The sequence below is a fragment of the Procambarus clarkii genome, chromosome 75, assembly GCF_040958095.1.
Source record: "Procambarus clarkii isolate CNS0578487 chromosome 75, FALCON_Pclarkii_2.0, whole genome shotgun sequence".
NCBI classification, from domain to species: domain Eukaryota; kingdom Metazoa; phylum Arthropoda; class Malacostraca; order Decapoda; family Cambaridae; genus Procambarus; species Procambarus clarkii.
In genome coordinates, this window is record NC_091224.1 from 29,349,566 (window position 1) to 29,369,266 (window position 19,701).

The 19,701-nt window shown below is 56.5% G+C and overlaps 1 protein-coding gene across 1 annotated transcript; it reads right to left on the minus strand.

Moving 5' to 3' along the window:
• Positions 1-3,323: 3,323 nt before the first annotated feature.
• Positions 3,324-15,730, minus strand: LOC138357067 (cuticle collagen bli-1-like). Its single transcript, XM_069313613.1, has 4 exons — positions 15,514-15,730; positions 14,800-15,370; positions 5,148-6,353; positions 3,324-5,058 (listed from the first exon to the last, which is right to left on the minus strand). Exons 1-4 carry the CDS (start codon positions 15,728-15,730, stop codon positions 3,324-3,326), a joined length of 3,729 nt encoding a protein of 1,242 aa, XP_069169714.1.
• Between the last annotated feature and the right edge of the window lie 3,971 nt (positions 15,731-19,701).

Here is a 19,701-nt window from a genome sequence, read left to right on the forward strand (position 1 = left end):
CGAGGGGGGGGTGGGTCGGTGACGAGGGGGGTGGGTCGGTGACGAGGGGGGTGGGTCGGTGACGAGGGGGGTGGGTCGGTGACGAGGGGGGGGGGGGGGACGGTGACGAGGGGGGTGGGTCGGTGACGAGGGGGTGGGTCGGTGACGAGGGGGTGGGTCGGTGACGAGGGGGGTGGGTCCGTGACGTGTGGTGGGACAGTTTCCGACTCCCCAAATACTAACCCTTGACACACTAAGGTAAATACGTTGTGTCAAGACACTAACTTTACTAACCATACTAATAGTCTAGTAATTGTAAGTCTAGAAGTTCTAGAACATGTAAAGGGATGATTGCGTCAGCCGCCACATATTCCCCGTCATTATTCTTTTGCCGAACACTTGATAAAACTGTCTGCAATCTGCCTTTATTAGTGATTGCCATCTTAGATTGTGTTTAATCAATAACTAGATATAATTCATTGATTTTTAACTTTAATATAAAGTTTAAAACCGCCGAGAATAAGTGCTTCATGGAGGAGGAGGAAAAATCATACTGGGAATTATCTCAATATAACACTCCACAAATTACTTAATTCTTCGCGGTAAGTCATCAGAAACAGTACAAAACTGGTCATAGTAATTGATGATAATAAAATATTCTTAAATTAGCACCTACCTCTCTTCATTCGTAATTTTGCACCGAAGAGTTGCCGTGACTATGAGCTGTGAGGGCACCCACGGGAGGGGGAGCAGCTAGGGCCCCATCAGCCAGGAGCTCTGAGCGGAGGGTGCCACCCAGCTACTCCCGGGAGGCCACCAGCCAGGAGCTCTGAGCGGAGGGTGCCACCCAGCTACTCCAGGGAGTCCACCAGCCAGGAGCTCTGAGCGGAGGGTGCCACCCAGCTACTCCCGGGAGTCCACCAGCCACGGTGATCAGGGGTCGAGACCCGCCACAGTGTGTACTCACAATATTGGTGTGTTAGTTGTCTTCCATAATAATTGTGGTGGTGTGTTCGTTGTTTCCCAGCACATTAATATTTCCATTACAATAGTTTGTGTGATACAACTTTGTCCTCGTGCATATTTTTGTATTATTTTGATCCTGTAAGTTGAAATCCCATTACAAAAATGAATTTCAGCACGCCATTATATCCCCATTATTGCTTCCTTTACATGTTTATTTCTATTAAATTCCATAGCTCCATTGTTAGTTTTCCATGGCCCCCATTACATGTTCTTTCCATTATTTAAAGTTCATAATCCCCTCCCATTGTGTTATTTTCACTTCTCATTACATATTAATTTCACAGAACTGTATTACACTAATTTTCCTATTATTTGCCCCATTAGAGTAGTGCACAATAGTACACTATCGACTTATGCCACGGGTGCTGGAGGGGGGGGGGGGGGGCGGGGGTCCTGCTATGACGTCACCGTCCTGTGAGTACACTGTATAGGCCTCGGTGCTGGTTCTGACGGGCGAGGGGGGGGGGGTGGTTAGGGGGAGAGAATTATCAGGGGAAAGCGCCAAGCCATCACGACAATATAGCACTTGGAAGGGGTCAGGATTTGGGATGGGACGGGGGAAAGGAATGGCGCCCAACCACTTGGACGGTCGGGGATTGAACGCCGAACTGCATGAAGCGAGACCGCCGCTGTATTACCGTCCAGGTCGGCGTTCAATCCCCGGTCGTCCAAGTAGTTGGGCACCATTCCTTCCCCCCCCCCCCCGTCCTTAATACATACAGTCAGAACACCCGCTGTTCTGACTGTATGTATTAAATATATTAAGATCACTTGTCTCTGATCAGATAGTTTCTGGAGTTTGTAATATTCTGCAGGGGCTGGACGGTAGAACGACGGTCTCGCTTCATGCAGGTCGGCGTTCAATCCCCGACCGTCCAACCATCTATCTTGAGGTGATTTCGGGGCTTAGCGTCCCCGCGGCCCGGTTCTCGACCCAGGCCTCCTTTTAGTTACATCCCCCCAGGAAGCAGCCCGTAGCAGCTGTCTAACTCCTAGGTACCTGTTTACTGCTAGGTAACAGGAGGATCAGGATGAAAGAAACTCTGCCCATTTGTTTCCGCCTCCACCGGGGATCGAACCCGGAACCTCAGGACTACGAATCTGAAGCGCTGTCCACTCAGCTGTCAGGCCCCTGTTAGGGACCAGTAGCCCATAACAAATAGTTTAATAAAAGTAAACTGAGTCGCTGTGATTGATAAATGATGTACGGGTTTCGTAAAGGGAGACATAAATGAATCCTGGCCGCTGGAATCGCCTCTAAGATGCGTACTCACCTATTTGTGCTTGCGGGGGTTGAGCTTTGGCTCTTTGGTCCCGCCTCTCAACTGTCAATCAACTGGTGTACAGGTTCCTGAGCCTATTGGGCTCTATCATATCTACACTTGAAACTGTGTATGGAGTCAGCCTCCACCACATCACTGCCTAATGCATTCCATCCGTTAACTACTCTGACACTGAAAAAGTTCCTTCTTACGTCCCTGTGGCTCATGTGGGTACTCAGTTACCACCCGTGTCCCCTTGTTCGCGTCCCACCAGTGTTGAATAGTTTGTCCTTGTTTACCCGGTCGATTCCCCTGAGGATTTTGTAGGTTGTGATCATATCCCCCCCCCTTACTCTTCTGTCTTCCAGTGTTGTATGGTGCATTTCCCGCAGCCTTTCCTCATAACTCATGCTGATGCGTGGGTTGGATTCCTTGGTAGACTAGAGTTCTCACGTTTCTCTCCACGTTCCACTATGATAATATTTCAGCTTTTACTAAGGTGATAATATATTCAAGGCAGAAGAGTTTCGGGAAGTATGTGAAGACTTCCTCAAGCGATAGATAAAGATCCAACCTGGGAAAATGTTATTTTTGACCTAATGCTATAAAAGAAACTATATTAAACCTGCTCAATCATATCTTCCTTCAAATTCACAAATAACAAATCAAAAACCATGTCGTGGCGCAGTTGACTAAGGCGCATCTGAGATCATACCGGGCGTAGGTTCGAACCCTCATCACGACCCTTGTGGATTTGTTCATTTGATATATCACGCCAGTGCGGTTTGTGTGTGTGTATCTTCGTTCAGTCCCTCCCCCCCCCCTCCTCCTCCCTGTGAGTAGGAAGGCGGGGGGGGGGGGGCTGAGCATCAAGGAAGGAACCATTCCTTCCCTCCGTCCCATCCCAAATCATTATCCTCATCCCTTCCTAATGCTATACAGTTGTAATGGCTTGGCGCTTTCCATTAATAATTCTCTCCTTCCTCTCGTCAGTTGCAGAATCAAGTATTTGTGTGTGTTCCTCGAGCATTTGTCTAGCGAGAGCTGCTGCGTCTTTTATGACGTATAAGGTGGTTCCTGGTTGTAGGTATAAGGTGGTTCCTGGTTGTAGGTATAAGGTGGTTCCTGGTTGTAGCTATAAGGTGGTTCCTGGTTGTAGGTATAAGGTGGTTCCTGGTTGTAGGTATAAGGTGGTTCCTGGTTGTAGGTATAAGGTGGTTCCTGGTTGTAGGTATAAGGTGGTTCCTGGTTGTAGCTATAAGGTGGTTCCTGGTTGTAGGTATAAGGTGGTTCCTGGTTGTAGCTATAAGGTGGTTCCTGGTTGTAGCTATAAGGTGGTTCCTGGTTGTAGGTATAAGGTGGTTCCTGGTTGTAGGTATAAGGTGGTTCCTGGTTGTAGGTATAAGGTGGTTCATGGTTGTAGCTATAAGGTGGTTCCTGGTTGTAGGTATAAGGTGGTTCCTGGTTGTAGGTATAAGGTGGTTCCTGGTTGTAGGTATAAGGTGGTTCCTGGTTGTAGGTATAAGGTGGTTCCTGCTTGTAGGTATAAGGTGGTTCCTGGTTGTAGGTATAAGGTGGTTCCTGCTTGTAGGTATAAGGTGGTTCCTGGTTGTAGGTATAAGGTGGTTCCTGCTTGTAGGTATAAGGTGGTTCCTGGTTGTAGGTATAAGGTGGTTCCTGGTTGTAGGTATAAGGTGGTTCCTGGTTGTAGGTATAAGGTGGTTCCTGGTTGTAGGTATAAGGTGGTTCCTGGTTGTAGGTATAAGGTGGTTCCTGGTTGTAGCTATAAGGTGGTTCCTGGTTGTAGGTATAAGGTGGTTCCTGGTTGTAGCTATAAGGTGGTTCCTGGTTGTAGCTATAAGGTGGTTCCTGGTTGTAGGTATAAGGTGGTTCCTGGTTGTAGCTATAAGGTGGTTCCTGGTTGTAGGTATAAGGTGGTTCCTGGTTGTAGCTATAAGGTGGTTCCTGGTTGTAGCTATAAGGTGGTTCCTGGTTGTAGGTATAAGGTGGTTCCTGGTTGTAGCTATAAGGTGGTTCCTGGTTGTAGGTATAAGGTGGTTCCTGGTTGTAGCTATAAGGTGGTTCCTGGTTGTAGCTATAAGGTGGTTCCTGGTTGTAGCTATAAGGTGGTTCCTGGTTGTAGGTATAAGGTGGTTCCTGGTTGTAGCTATAAGGTGGTTCCTGGTTGTAGCTATAAGGTGGTTCCTGGTTGTAGGTATAAGGTGGTTCCTGGTTGTAGCTATAAGGTGGTTCCTGGTTGTAGCTATAAGGTGGTTCCTGGTTGTAGCTATAAGGTGGTTCCTGGTTGTAGGTATAAGGTGGTTCCTGGTTGTAGCTATAAGGTGGTTCCTGGTTGTAGCTATAAGGTGGTTCCTGGTTGTAGGTATAAGGTGGTTCCTGGTTGTAGCTATAAGGTGGTTCCTGGTTGTAGCTATAAGGTGGTTCCTGGTTGTAGGTATAAGGTGGTTCCTGGTTGTAGCTATAAGGTGGTTCCTGGTTGTAGCTATAAGGTGGTTCCTGGTTGTAGGTATAAGGTGGTTCCTGCTTGTAGCTATAAGGTGGTTCCTGGTTGTAGGTATAAGGTGGTTCCTGCTTGTAGGTATAAGGTGGTTCCTGCTTGTAGGTATAAGGTGGTTCCTGGTTGTAGCTATAAGGTGGTTCCTGGTTGTAGCTATAAGGTGGTTCCTGGTTGTAGCTATAAGGTGGTTCCTGGTTGTAGGTATAAGGTGGTTCCTGCTTGTAGGTATAAGGTGGTTCCTGGTTGTAGCTATAAGGTGGTTCCTGGTTGTAGCTATAGGTGGTTCCTGGTTGTAGGTATAAGGTGGTTCCTGCTTGTAGGTATAAGGTGGTTCGTGCTTGTAGGTATAAGGTGGTTCCTGCTTGTAGGTATAAGGTGGTTCCTGGTTGTAGGTATAAGGTGGTTCCTGGTTGTAGCTATAAGGTGGTTCCTGGTTGTAGGTATAAGGTGGTTCCTGGTTGTAGGTATAAGGTGGTTCCTGGTTGTAGCCATAAGGTGGTTCCTGCTTGTAGGTATAAGGTGGTTCCTGGTTGTAGGTATAAGGTGGTTCCTGGTTGTAGCCATAAGGTGGTTCCTGCTTGTAGGTATAAGGTGGTTCCTGGTTGTAGGTATAAGGTGGTTCCTGGTTGTAGCCATAAGGTGGTTCCTGGTTGTAGCTATAAGGTGGTCCCTGCTTGTAGGTATAAGGTGGTTCCTGGTTGTAGGTATAAGGTGGTTCCTGCTTGTAGGTATAAGGTGGTTCCTGGTTGTAGGTATAAGGTGGTCCCTGCTTGTAGGTATAAGGTGGTCCCTGCTTGTAGGTATAAGGTGGTTCCTGGTTGTAGGTATAAGGTGGTCCCTGCTTGTAGGTATAAGGTGGTTCCTGGTTGTAGGTATAAGGTGGTCCCTGCTTGTAGGTATAAGGTGGTTCCTGGTTGTAGCTATAAGGTGGTTCCTGGTTGTAGCTATAAGGTGGTTCCTGGTTGTAGCTATAAGGTGGTTCCTGGTTGTAGCCATAAGGTGGTTCCTGGTTGTAGCTATAAGGTGGTTCCTGGTTGTAGCCATAAGGTGGTTCCTGGTTGTAGGTATAAGGTGGTTCCTGGTTGTAGGTATAAGGTGGTTCCTGGTTGTAGGTATAAGGTGGTTCCTGGTTGTAGCCATAAGGTGGTTCCTGGTTGTAGCTATAAGGTGGTTCCTGGTTGTAGGTATAAGGTGGTTCCTGATTGTAGGTATAAGGTGGTTCCTGGTTGTAGGTATAAGGTGGTTCCTGGTTGTAGCCATAAGGTGGTTCCTGGTTGTAGCTATAAGGTGGTTCCTGGTTGTAGGTATAAGGTGGTTCCTGATTGTAGGTATAAGGTGGTTCCTGGTTGTAGGTATAAGGTGGTTCCTGGTTGTAGCTATAAGGTGGTTCCTGGTTGTAGCTATAAGGTGGTTCCTGGTTGTAGCTATAAGGTGGTTCTTGGTTGTAGCTATAAGGTGGTTCCTGGTTGTAGCTATAAGGTGGTTCCTGGTTGTAGGTATAAGGTGGTTCCTGGTTGTAGCTATAAGGTGGTTCCTGGTTGTAGCTATAAGGTGGTTCCTGGTTGTAGCTATAAGGAACATGTGTGTCCCAGCCTCACTTTTTACCTCACTAACAATGACTCATTTTAATGTATTCTACTTCGTTCATTTTGCCTAAAATCTCTGGAGAGATACTAACATATTATTCAAATATTGAGAAGTCCTGCAAGTTTAAACTTTATAATAATTTTCTGGGAGGAAAAGACGCGGCGATATATATGTGAGTGGGAATAATGGGACGGCTTCTGAGGCTGGAGACAGACCCACCACAGGAAACATGGCGACACAATGATGATATAACCAGGAAAAGAAAGAATATAATTTTTACCAAAACGACTAAAGAAATACACTGTGAGAGGAGACTGAATATGAATGGGGGAGAGAGAGGGAGGGAGAGACAGGGGGAGGGGGGGGGGGAGAGTCAAGGGTAGAAGCAACTTTAGAATATCACTTTAGTGACTCCAGTGTCATGTACTTATCTATCAGTGACTGGGGAGGTCAGGTCTAGCTCTGTGTTCCCCGCCCTCCTACTGGCCTTCTTGTAGCTGTAACATGAGCAGAACAACTGTCACCACACTGTCAGCTGTGGTGGTGGCGGCGGCCACCACCACCACAGTCACACTGGCGGCGGCCACCACCACCACCACAGTCACACTGGCGGCGGCCACCACCACCACAGTCACACTGGCGGCGGCCACCACCACAGTCACACTGGCGGCGGCCACCACCACCACAGTCACACTGGCGGCCACCACCACCACCACAGTCACACTGGCAGCGGCCACCACCACCACAGTCACACTGGCGGCGGCCACCACCACCACAGTCACACTGGCGGCCACCGCCACCACCACCACAGTCACACTGGCGGCGGCCACCACCACCACCACAGTCACACTGGCGGCGGCCACCACCACCACCACAGTCACACTGGCGGCGGCCACCACCACCACCACAGTCACACTGGCGGCGGCCACCACCACCACCACAGTCACACTGGCGGCGGCCACCACCACCACCACAGTCACACTGGCGGCGGCCACCACCACCACCACAGTCACACTGGCGGCGGCCACCACCACCACCACAGTCACACTGGCGGCGGCCACCACCACCACCACAGTCACACTGGCGGCCGCCACCACCACCACCACAGTCACACTGGCGGCGGCCACCACCACCACCACCACAGTCACACTGGCGGCGGCCACCACCACCACAGTCACACTGGCGGCGGCCACCACCACCACAGTCACACTGGCGGCGGCCACCACCACCACCACCACAGTCACACTGGCGGCGGCCACCACCACCACCACCACAGTCACACTGGCGGCGGCCACCACCACCACCACCACAGTCACACTGGCGGCGGCCACCACCACCACAGTCACACTGGCGGCGGCCACCACCACAGTCACACTGGCGGCGGCCACCACCACAGTCACACTGGCGGCGGCCACCACCACCACCACAGTCACACTGGCGGCGGCCACCACCACCACCACAGTCACACTGGCGGCGGCCACCACCACCACAGTCACACTGGCGGCGGCCACCACCACCACAGTCACACTGGCGGCGGCCACCACCACCACAGTCACACTGGCGGCGGCCACCACCACCACCACAGTCACACTGGCGGCGGCCACCACCACCACCACAGTCACACTGGCGGCGGCCACCACCACCACCACAGTCACACTGGCGGCGGCCACCACCACCACCACAGTCACACTGGCGACTACCACCACCACCACAGTCACACTGGCGGCCACCACCACCACCACAGTCACACTGGCGGCCACCACCACCACCACCACAGTCACACTGGCGGCCACCACCACCACCACCACAGTCACACTGGCGGCCACCACCACCACCACCACAGTCACACTGGCGGCCACCACCACCACCACAGTCACACTGGCGGCCACCACCACCACCACAGTCACACTGGCGGCCACCCACCACCACCACCACAGTCACACTGGCGCCACCACCACCACCACCACAGTCACACTGGCGGCGGCCCACCACCACCACAGTCACACTGGCGGCGGCCACCCCACCACCACAGTCACACTGGCGGCGGCCACCACCACACAGTCACACTGGCGGCCACCACCACCACCACCACAGTCACACTGGCGGCGGCCACCACCACCACCACAGTCACACTGGCGGCCACCACCACAGTCACACTGGCGGCCACCACCACCACCACCACAGTCACACTGGCGGCGGCCACCACCACCACCACAGTCACACTGGCGGCGGCCACCACCACCACCACAGTCACACTGGCGGCGGCCACCACCACCACCACAGTCACACTGGCGGCGGCCACCACCACCACCACAGTCACACTGGCGGCGGCCACCACCACCACAGTCACACTGGCGGCGGCCACCACCACCACCACAGTCACACTGGCGGCGGCCACCACCACCACAGTCACACTGGCGGCGGCCACCACCACCACAGTCACACTGGCGGCCACCACCACCACCACAGTCACACTGGCGGCGGCCACCACCACCACCACAGTCACACTGGCGGCCACCACCACCACCACCACAGTCACACTGGCGGCGGCCACCACCACCACCACAGTCACACTGGCGGCGGCCACCACCACCACCACAGTCACACTGGCGGCCACCACCACCACCACCACAGTCACACTGGCGGCGGCACCACCACCACCACAGTCACACTGGCGGCGGCACCACCACCACACAGTCACACTGGCGGCCACCACCACCACCACAGTCACACTGGCGGACGGCCACCACCACCACAGTCACACTGGCGGCCAGGCCACCACCACCACAGTCCACACTGGCGGCGGCCCACCACCACCACCACAGTCACACTGGCGGCCACCACCACCACCACCACAGTCACACTGGCGGCCACCACCACCCCACCACAGTCACACTGGCGGCGGCCACCACCACCACAGTCACACTGGCGGCCACCACCACCACCACAGTCACACTGGCGGCCACCACCACCACCACCACAGTCACACTGGCGCGTCACCACCACAGTCACACTGGCGGCGGCCACCACCACCACAGTCACACTGGCGGCGGCCACCACCACCACAGTCACACTGGCGGCGGCCACCACCACCACAGTCACACTGGCGGCGGCCACCACCACCACAGTCACACTGGCGGCGGCCACCACCACCACCACAGTCACACTGGCGGCGGCCACCACCACCACCACAGTCACACTGGCGGCCACCACCACCACCACAGTCACACTGGCGGCCACCACCACCACCACAGTCACACTGGCGGCCACCACCACCACCACAGTCACAACTGGCGGCCACCACCCACCACCACAGTCACACTGGCGGCCACCACCACCACCACCACAGTCACACTGGCGGCGGCCACCACCACCACCACCACAGTCACACTGGCGGCGGCCACCACCACCACCACCACAGTCACACTGGCGGCGGCCACCACCACCACAGTCACACTGGCGGCGGCCACCACCACCACAGTCACACTGGCGGCCACCACCACCACAGTCACACTGGCGGCCACCACCACCACCACAGTCACACTGGCGGCCACCACCACCACCACAGTCACACTGGCGGCCACCACCACCACAGTCACACTGGCGGCGGCCACCACCACCACCACAGTCACACTGGCGGCGGCCACCACCACCACAGTCACACTGGCGGCCACCACCACCACCACCACAGTCACACTGTTGGCCACCACCACCACCACCACAGTCACACTGGCGGCCACCACCACCACCACAGTCACACTGGCGGCCACCACCACCACCACAGTCACACTGGCGGCGGCCACCACCACCACAGTCACACTGGCGGCGGCCACCACCACCACAGTCACACTGGCGGCCACCACCACCACCACAGTCACACTGGCGGCCACCACCACCACCACCACAGTCACACTGGCGGCCACCACCACCACCACCACAGTCACACTGGCGGCCACCACCACCACCACCACAGTCACACTGGCGGCCACCACCACCACTACAGTCACACTGGCGGCGGCCACCACCACCACCACAGTCACACTGGCGGCGGCCACCACCACCACCACCACAGTCACACTGGCGGCGGCCACCACCACCACAGTCACACTGGCGGCCACCACCACCACCACCACAGTCACACTGGCGGCGGCCACCACCACCACCACAGTCACACTGGCGGCCACCACCACAGTCACACTGGCGGCCACCACCACCACAGTCACACTGGCGGCGGCCACCACCACCACCACAGTCACACTGGCGGCGGCCACCACCACCACCACAGTCACACTGGCGGCGGCCACCACCACCACCACAGTCACACTGGCGGCGGCCACCACCACCACAGTCACACTGGCGGCGGCCACCACCACCACAGTCACACTGGCGGCGGCCACCACCACCACAGTCACACTGGCGGCGGCCACCACCACCACAGTCACACTGGCGGCCACCACCACCACCACAGTCACACTGGCGGCGGCCACCACAACCACCACAGTCACACTGGCGGCCACCACCACCACCACCACAGTCACACTGGCGGCGGCCACCACCACCACCACAGTCACACTGGCGGCGGCCACCACCACCACCACAGTCACACTGGCGGCCACCACCACCACCACCACAGTCACACTGGCGGCGGCCACCACCACCACAGTCACACTGGCGGCGGCCACCACCACCACAGTCACACTGGCGGCCACCACCACCACCACCACAGTCACACTGGCGGCGGCCACCACCACCACAGTCACACTGGCGGCGGCCACCACCACCACAGTCACACTGGCGGCGGCCACCACCACCACCACAGTCACACTGGCGGCCACCACCACCACCACCACAGTCACACTGGCGGCGGCCACCACCACCACAGTCACACTGGCGGCGGCCACCACCACCACAGTCACACTGGCGGCCACCACCACCACCACCACCACAGTCACACTGGCGGCCACCACCACCACCACCACAGTCACACTGGCGGCGGCCACCACCACCACCACCACAGTCACACTGGCGGCGGCCACCACCACCACAGTCACACTGGCGGCGGCCACCACCACCACAGTCACACTGGCGGCGGCCACCACCACCACAGTCACACTGGCGGCGGCCACCACCACCACAGTCACACTGGCGGCGGCCACCACCACCACCACAGTCACACTGGCGGCGGCCACCACCACCACCACAGTCACACTGGCGGCGGCCACCACCACCACAGTCACACTGGCGGCCACCACCACCACCACAGTCACACTGGCGGCCACCACCACCACCACAGTCACACTGGCGGCCACCACCACCACCACAGTCACACTGGCGGCCACCACCACCACCACAGTCACACTGGCGGCCACCACCACCACCACCACAGTCACACTGGCGGCGGCCACCACCACCACCACCACAGTCACACTGGCGGCGGCCACCACCACCACCACAGTCACACTGGCGGCGGCCACCACCACCACCACAGTCACACTGGCGGCGGCCACCACCACCACAGTCACACTGGCGGCGGCCACCACCACCACAGTCACACTGGCGGCCACCACCACCACAGTCACACTGGCGGCCACCACCACCACCACAGTCACACTGGCGGCCACCACCACCACCACAGTCACACTGGCGGCCACCACCACCACAGTCACACTGGCGGCGGCCACCACCACCACCACAGTCACACTGGCGGCCACCACCACCACCACAGTCACACTGGCGGCCACCACCACCACCACCACAGTCACACTGGCGGCCACCACCACCACCACCACAGTCACACTGGCGGCCACCACCACCACCACCACAGTCACACTGGCGGCCACCACCACCACCACCACAGTCACACTGGCGGCCACCACCACCACCACAGTCACACTGGCGGCCACCACCACCACAGTCACACTGGCGGCCACCACCACCACCACAGTCACACTGGCGGCGGCCACCACCACCAACACAGTCACACTGGCGGCGGCCACCACCACCACCACCACAGTCACACTGGCGGCGGCCACCACCACCACCACCACCACCACAGTCACACTGGCGGCGGCCACCACAGTCACACTGGCGGCGGCCACCACAGTCACACTGGCGGCGGCCACCACAGTCACACTGGCGGCGGCCACCACAGTCACACTGGCGGCGGCCACCACAGTCACACTGGCGGCGGCCACCACAGTCACACTGGCGGCGGCCACCACAGTCACACTGGCGGCGGCCACCACAGTCACACTGGCGGCGGCCACCACAGTCACACTGGCGGCGGCCACCACAGTCACACTGGCGGCGGCCACCACAGTCACACTGGCGGCGGCCACCACAGTCACACTGGCGGCGGCCACCACAGTCACACTGGCGGCGGCCACCACAGTCACACTGGCGGCGGCCACCACAGTCACACTGGCGGCGGCCACCACAGTCACACTGGCGGCGGCCACCACAGTCACACTGGCGGCGGCCACCACAGTCACACTGGCGGCGGCCACCACAGTCACACTGGCGGCGGCCACCACAGTCACACTGGCGGCGGCCACCACAGTCACACTGGCGGCGGCCACCACAGTCACACTGGCGGCGGCCACCACAGTCACACTGGCGGCGGCCACCACAGTCACACTGGCGGCGGCCACCACAGTCACACTGGCGGCGGCCACCACAGTCACACTGGCGGCGGCCACCACAGTCACACTGGCGGCGGCCACCACAGTCACACTGGCGGCGGCCACCACAGTCACACTGGCGGCGGCCACCACAGTCACACTGGCGGCGGCCACCACAGTCACACTGGCGGCGGCCACCACAGTCACACTGGCGGCGGCCACCACAGTCACACTGGCGGCGGCCACCACAGTCACACTGGCGGCGGCCACCACAGTCACACTGGCGGCGGCCACCACAGTCACACTGGCGGCGGCCACCACAGTCACACTGGCGGCGGCCACCACAGTCACACTGGCGGCGGCCACCACAGTCACACTGGCGGCGGCCACCACAGTCACACTGGCGGCGGCCACCACAGTCACACTGGCGGCGGCCACCACAGTCACACTGGCGGCGGCCACCACAGTCACACTGGCGGCGGCCACCACAGTCACACTGGCGGCGGCCACCACAGTCACACTGGCGGCGGCCACCACAGTCACACTGGCGGCGGCCACCACAGTCACACTGGCGGCGGCCACCACAGTCACACTGGCGGCGGCCACCACCGCCACAGTCACATTGGCGGCCCCCACCACAGTGGTGGCCGCCAGTGGCCACCTAAGCAATAGGAAGCAGAGAGTTACAGTGAGTGGTGAGACCTCAGATTTGCGTTAAGTCACCTGTGGAGTCCCACAGGGCTCTGTACTCGGTCCTATCCTGTTTCTGATATTCGTGAACGATCTCCCGGAGGTTATAGACTCATTCCTCTCAATGTTTGCTGACGATGCGAAAATTATGAGAAGGATTAAGACAGAGGGAGGACTGCTTGAGGCTTCAAGAATATCTAGACAAACTAAAGGAATGGTCGAACAAATGGTTGTTAGAGTTTAACCCAAGCAAATGTAATGTAATGAAGATAGGTGTAGGGAGCAGGAGGCCAGTTACAAGGTATCATTTAGGAGATGAAATTCTACACGAGTCAGAGAGAGAGAGAAAGACCTGGGGGGTTGATATCACGCCAGACCTGTCCCTTGAAGCCCATATCAAGAGGATAACATCACCATCATATGCCAGGTTGGCTAACATAAAAACGGCATTTAGACACTTGTGCAAGGAATCATTCAGAACTTTGTATGCCACCTATGTCAGACCAATCCTTGAGTATGCAGCCCCAGCATGGAGTCCATATCTAGTCAAGCATAAGACCAAACTGGAAAAAGGTCAAAGGTTTGCCACCAGACGAGTACCCGGGCTGAGGGGGGGGGGATATTAGAGTTAGGGGGATATGATCACCACATACCAGATTGTCAGAGGAATTGACAGGGTAGATAAAGACGGGCTATTTAACACAAGGGGGCACACGCACTAGGGGACACAGGTGGAAACTGAGTGCCCAAATGAGCCACAGAGATATTAGAAAGAATTTTTTTAGTGTCAGAGTAGTTAACAAATGGAATGCATTAGGCAGTGATGTGGTGGGGGCTGACTCCATACACAGTTTCAAGTGTAGATATGATAGAGCCCAATAGGCTCAGGAACCTGTACACCAGTTGATTGACAGTTGAGAGGCGGGACCAAAGAGCCAGAGCTCAACCCCCGGAAGCACAAATAGGTGAGCACATTTGGGTGGCTGCAGAATTTATGGACATCCGCGTCTATTCCTGGCCAAAAAAATGATCCCGAAGCCGATTTAAGGTCTTGGTCACTCCCAAGTGTCCCGCGAGATCAACTGAGTGAGCAAGCTTTAGCACCGCGCCTCTGTACTGCACCGGCACCACCACCTGTCGCCTCACTCTCAGCATATCGCCACCCACTTCTTCTCCCACTGGTCTCCACTGCCTCATTAGCACTCCCTTCTCCAAGAAGAAGTGAGTCGGCGACTCGGGTCCGGCGAGACTTCCTTCCACCTCCCGCTCTGGAAACTCTTCCATTTGCAGCTCACCTAGATGGGCGCTGTCAATACCTAGAGGGCTGGTGAGGATGACTTGGATACTCCTATCCAACCCTTCTTCACCTGGTACTTGCCCTCTGGCCTCCTCTCGGAACAGACGATTGAGCCCCAGGTCACCCGGCAAGTTTTCTTCGGCATGACTGGATCCGCTCACCTCATCTTCCCTGATACCCTGTCTCGACGTCACCGCGCATACCGGAAATGCCACTCTCGCAGTTTCCGTCGGGTCACCGCTGGCGTCCGTCGTGCTGCTATGTCGATAGGGCTCTGTACGCTCTTCGCCCTTAATCATTTCTGGAGAACACATCCCCCACGGGAGTTGTTCTCTAGGATCACCTGAGCTTCCATCCTGGGCAGTGAAGCACACACCCCTACCACGAGAGTCTGACAACCACAGTCTGAATTAAGTCTCTTTATGAAGAGTCTCTTTATCGTATTGGGGTATGCCTTTCCATTGAAGACTTTCAGCGCCGTGGAGAGGGGGAACCTGCTGCCTGGGTAACAGCTTCTCCCCCGAATCAACCTACCCTGGCTTTGCGCCCTGGTGAGGCCATTCCAGACCGCCAACCAGAGCGCAACTCCATAGTCTTCTGAGACTGATGGATGCCTACTACTATGAAGGGGCATCTTCACCTGCCCCTCCAGCGTTCTTATCAGGGCTACTCCTGTACTGGAACTTCTGTGGTCCTCGGGGAAGAGGGATTCACTAACAAGGGTGAAGTCGGATCCCGTGTCCCTCAGCATCCTTGCTGGTACAGGATCAGCTCCTCTTATCTTTATCGTCCCCTCACACACAAAGGGGTGAATCCTCTTCACCCTCATCACCGGCATATCACCTGAGGTATCATTGGCTTCTTCGCTTCCTACTCTCGCGAAAGCCACGTTCCCGCCGTTCTTGGGGCGACCACACTCCCTTGCAAAGTGTCCTCGCCCCTCACAGTTGAAACACCGGACGCCTCTCCCGGGCGATCCTCTACCAGTCACCCTGGTAGCACCAACGGTAGACGTTCCCTGGGTCCTTCTTGGACTTCCCGTCGTCGGTTCCCGTGCAGCAACACCTGCTCCCGAGCTTGGTGCTCGGGAGAAGTTTGGGAGCCGGTCGGCCGAGCGGACAGCACACTGGACTTGTGATCCTGTGGTCCCGGTTTCGATCCCGGGCGCCGGAGAGAAACAATGGGCAGAGTTTTTCACCCTATGCCCTTGTTACCTAGCAGTAAAATAGGTTCCTGGGTGTTAGTCAGCTGTCACGGGCTGCTTCCTAGGGGTGGAGGCCAGGTCGAGGACCGGGCCGCGGGGACACTAAAGCCCCGAAATCATCTCAAGATAACCTCAAGATAGGTCCACTGCTCACAACTTGGGGCATCATCCCCACGTCCCTTGAGCTCTTAATGAACCGAGTCACTTCACTGTGTAAACTACTCTTGGGAGAGTCCCCGCCCGTCCTCGCTCCTCCTGAACTCCTAAAGTTCTCTCCAGACCTGGGGTAAGGCGAGTGTCTGGGCGGTCCCTCCCTTCTGAGATGTAGTGCCTCCTCCAGCATGTCGGCTCTGTCTGCAGCAGCCTTAAGGTCCTTAATACCTGCTTCTCTCACCCTTACTCGCAACTCAGGATGGAGCACTGACATAAACTTCTCCATCACTATCAGTTGTTTGATTTCATCCGCTGACTCCGCTTCCTCCGCCTTAAACCACCGTAGGAACTTCCGTTCCATAGTTGTGCATTAATTGACTGTTGAGTCAATACCAACAATCAACAGCCAATTAATGCACAACTATATTCTACCCACTTCAAGACTCCGAACCAATATAGAAGCATCAAGAGGAAGTATGGGCCAATAGGCCATCTGCAGTTACTTCCATTCTTATGCTCTCATATCCAATTAATACCCATAGTTTCGTGTTCTGTCTTGTATTTGTCACAAGTTTGTTCACCTCATCCAAAACTGTTGCACCATATCACCTCACTCAAATGCGAGTATAAGGATGACGGATTAGCAGCCATCAACCAACTAGTCCTCAGATAGTTTCGAACTCCTCAGAGCTACCTTGCCCAACCACTTGGGCTGGACGGTAGAGTGACCGTTCAATCCTGAATCCTTATCCCGAGGACTAGGATTTGGATGCAGCATAGTATATCTTACCTAATAACCTCCCACCCATACTCTCCATCTTCTCACACCTACATTTCCCATCTCCTCCCACCTACACTCCTCCATCTACATGCCCACACACGCCCTTCGCCCGTCCCCCGTATGCTGCGGGTGTGGGGTCGCACCTTTTCACCCAGCAGTGAAAAGGTGCGTAAGCCAACTGGCAGTTAAGTGTTCCAGGAAAAGTGAATGAGGAAGGATAAATGTATCTCCAGGTGACACCAGTCAGCAGTCATCTATGCAACCACCGGGTAAAAAATAAAGAACAACGAAAAAATAAATTGGAAGAATTGAATAGAGACAGATGGCAGCTGCCTCCACTCCCGGTGACTGGCCGCTGCCTCCACTCCCGGTGACTGGCCGCTGCCTCCACTCCCGGTGACTGGCCGCTGCCTCCACTCCCGGTGACTGGCCGCTGCCTCCACTCCCGGTGACTGGCCGCTGCCTCCACTCCCGGTGACTGGCCGCTGCCTCCACTCCCGGTGACTGGCCGCTGCCTCCACTCCCGGTGACTGGCCGCTGCCTCCACTCCCGGTGACTGGCCGCTGCCTCCACTCCCGGTGACTGGCCGCTGCCTCCACTCCCGGTGACTGGCCGCTGCCTCCACTCCCGGTGACTGGCCGCTGCCTCCACTCCCGGTGACTGGCCGCTGCCTCCACTCATGGTAAACGGCATCTGCCTTCACTCATGATGAACGGCATCTGCCTTCACTCATGATGAACGGCATCTGCCTTCACTCATGATGAACGGCATCTGCCTTCACTCATGATGAACGGCATCTGCCTTCACTCATGATGAACGGCATCTGCCTTCACTCATGATGAACGGCATCTGCCTTCACTCATGATGAACGGCATCTGCCTTCACTCATGATGAACGGCATCTGCCTTCACTCATGATGAACGGCATCTGCCTTCACTCATGATGAACGGCATCTGCCTTCACTCATGATGAACGGCATCTGCCTTCACTCATGATGAACGGCATCTGCCTTCACTCATGATGAACGGCATCTGCCTTCACTCATGATGAACGGCATCTGCCTTCACTCATGATGAACGGCATCTGCCTTCACTCATGATGAACGGCATCTGCCTTCACTCATGATGAACGGCATCTGCCTTCACTCATGGTAAACGGCATCTGCCTTCACTCATGGTAAACGGCATCTGCCTTCACTCATGGTGGATGGCAGCGGCCGCCACTCATGGTGGATGGCATCTGCCTTCACTCATGGTGGATGGCAGCGGCCGCCATTCATGGTGGATGGCAGCGGCCGCCATTCATGGTGGATGGCAGCGGCCGCCATTCATGGTGGATGGCAGCTCCCACGTCGCCGGGCGTGTCTGCCCCGCTCACTGGGTTGTGTAAAACTTTAACAAAAACTCAACGACGGCGTCGGCGGTGTCGTGGAAGACGTCGCTTGACGCCTCTCCTACATCTCCGGCTGCGTCTTCCTGGGAGCCGAAGCCTGGAGAGACTCGCAGCGCCGCGTCTATAGATGCCAGAGATGCGGCCTCCAGCAGGGCGCCGTCAGCACCCTCTAGGAGGGCGCCGTCAGGACCAGTCAGGAGGGAAGCATCCTTCCGGTGGGCGCGTCGCTTGCAGGCGTCCCGGAGTATCTGCAGATACTGGTTATAAGTAAATTTTCCGCCGCGCTCGGCAACATCTCTGACGAAGCCATCGAGAACATTCCTGAGGGCGTCCTCCCTGGCGACAGCTGCCAGGTAACGCTCCAGGGCGCCGTTCTGGGGCTTACTCCTGAAGGCGCGGTAGTTAGAGGCCACCAGCCAGGCTGCCACGACGGTCAACACCAAGATGTATTTCCCCCAGGCGGCCAGCTTTGTGTGGTTCTTGGCCCAGTTGTTGACCTTCGAGGTCACGGAGGAGGCGAGGGTCTTGACCCAGCGGCCGACACGGGTCAAGGTCACTAATGCGACCATGGCGATGTTGGTCACAGTGGAGAGAGCGCTGGTGAGCACGAATTGTTTACCAAACATTTCACTATTTTTAACGATCTAAAAGATTTTTAATTTAGTTTTAGATTTTTATTTTAACTAAGTGATCACTCCTGTCAAATATAACTTGTAAATGAGCTTTAAATAGACCAAGCACGGAGACTGCTCATAGTCCCACTTTTGCTGCCGCTCTAAGAGTCTCTCTGTTGCTGCCGCTCTACGTGTCTCTCTGTTGCTGCCGCTCTACGTGTCTCTCTGTTGCTGCCGCTCTACGTGTCTCTCTGTTGCTGCCGCTCTACGTGTCTCTCTGTTGCTGCCGCTCTACGTGTCTCTCTGTTGCTGCCGCTCTACGTGTCTCTCTGTTGCTGCCGCTCTACGTGTCTCTCTGTTGCTGCCGCTCTACGTGTCTCTCTGTTGCTGCCGCTCTACGTGTCTCTCTGTTGCTGCCGCTCTACGTGTCTCTCTGTTGCTGCCGCTCTACGTGTCTCTCTGTTGCTGCCGCTCTACGTGTCTCTCTGTTGCTGCCGCTCTACGTGTGTCTCTGTTGCTGCCGCTCTACGTGTCTCTCTGTTGCTGCCGCTCTACGTGTCTCTCTGTTGCTGCCGCTC

Excerpts from the sequence above, each read along its gene's own strand:
- LOC138357067 (XM_069313613.1), bottom strand. The coding sequence starts at position 15,730 with ATGCTGAGGGACACGGGATCCGACTTCACCCTTGTTAGTGAATCCCTC. Across the intron at positions 15,371-15,513 it reads CACCAGGGCGCAAAGCCAGG|ACTCTCGTGGTAGGGGTGTG; the intron begins GTAGGTTGATTC and ends TGTGGTTGTCAG. Across the intron at positions 5,059-5,147 it reads GAACCACCTTATACCTACAA|CTACAACCAGGAACCACCTT; the intron begins GCAGGAACCACC and ends AACCACCTATAG.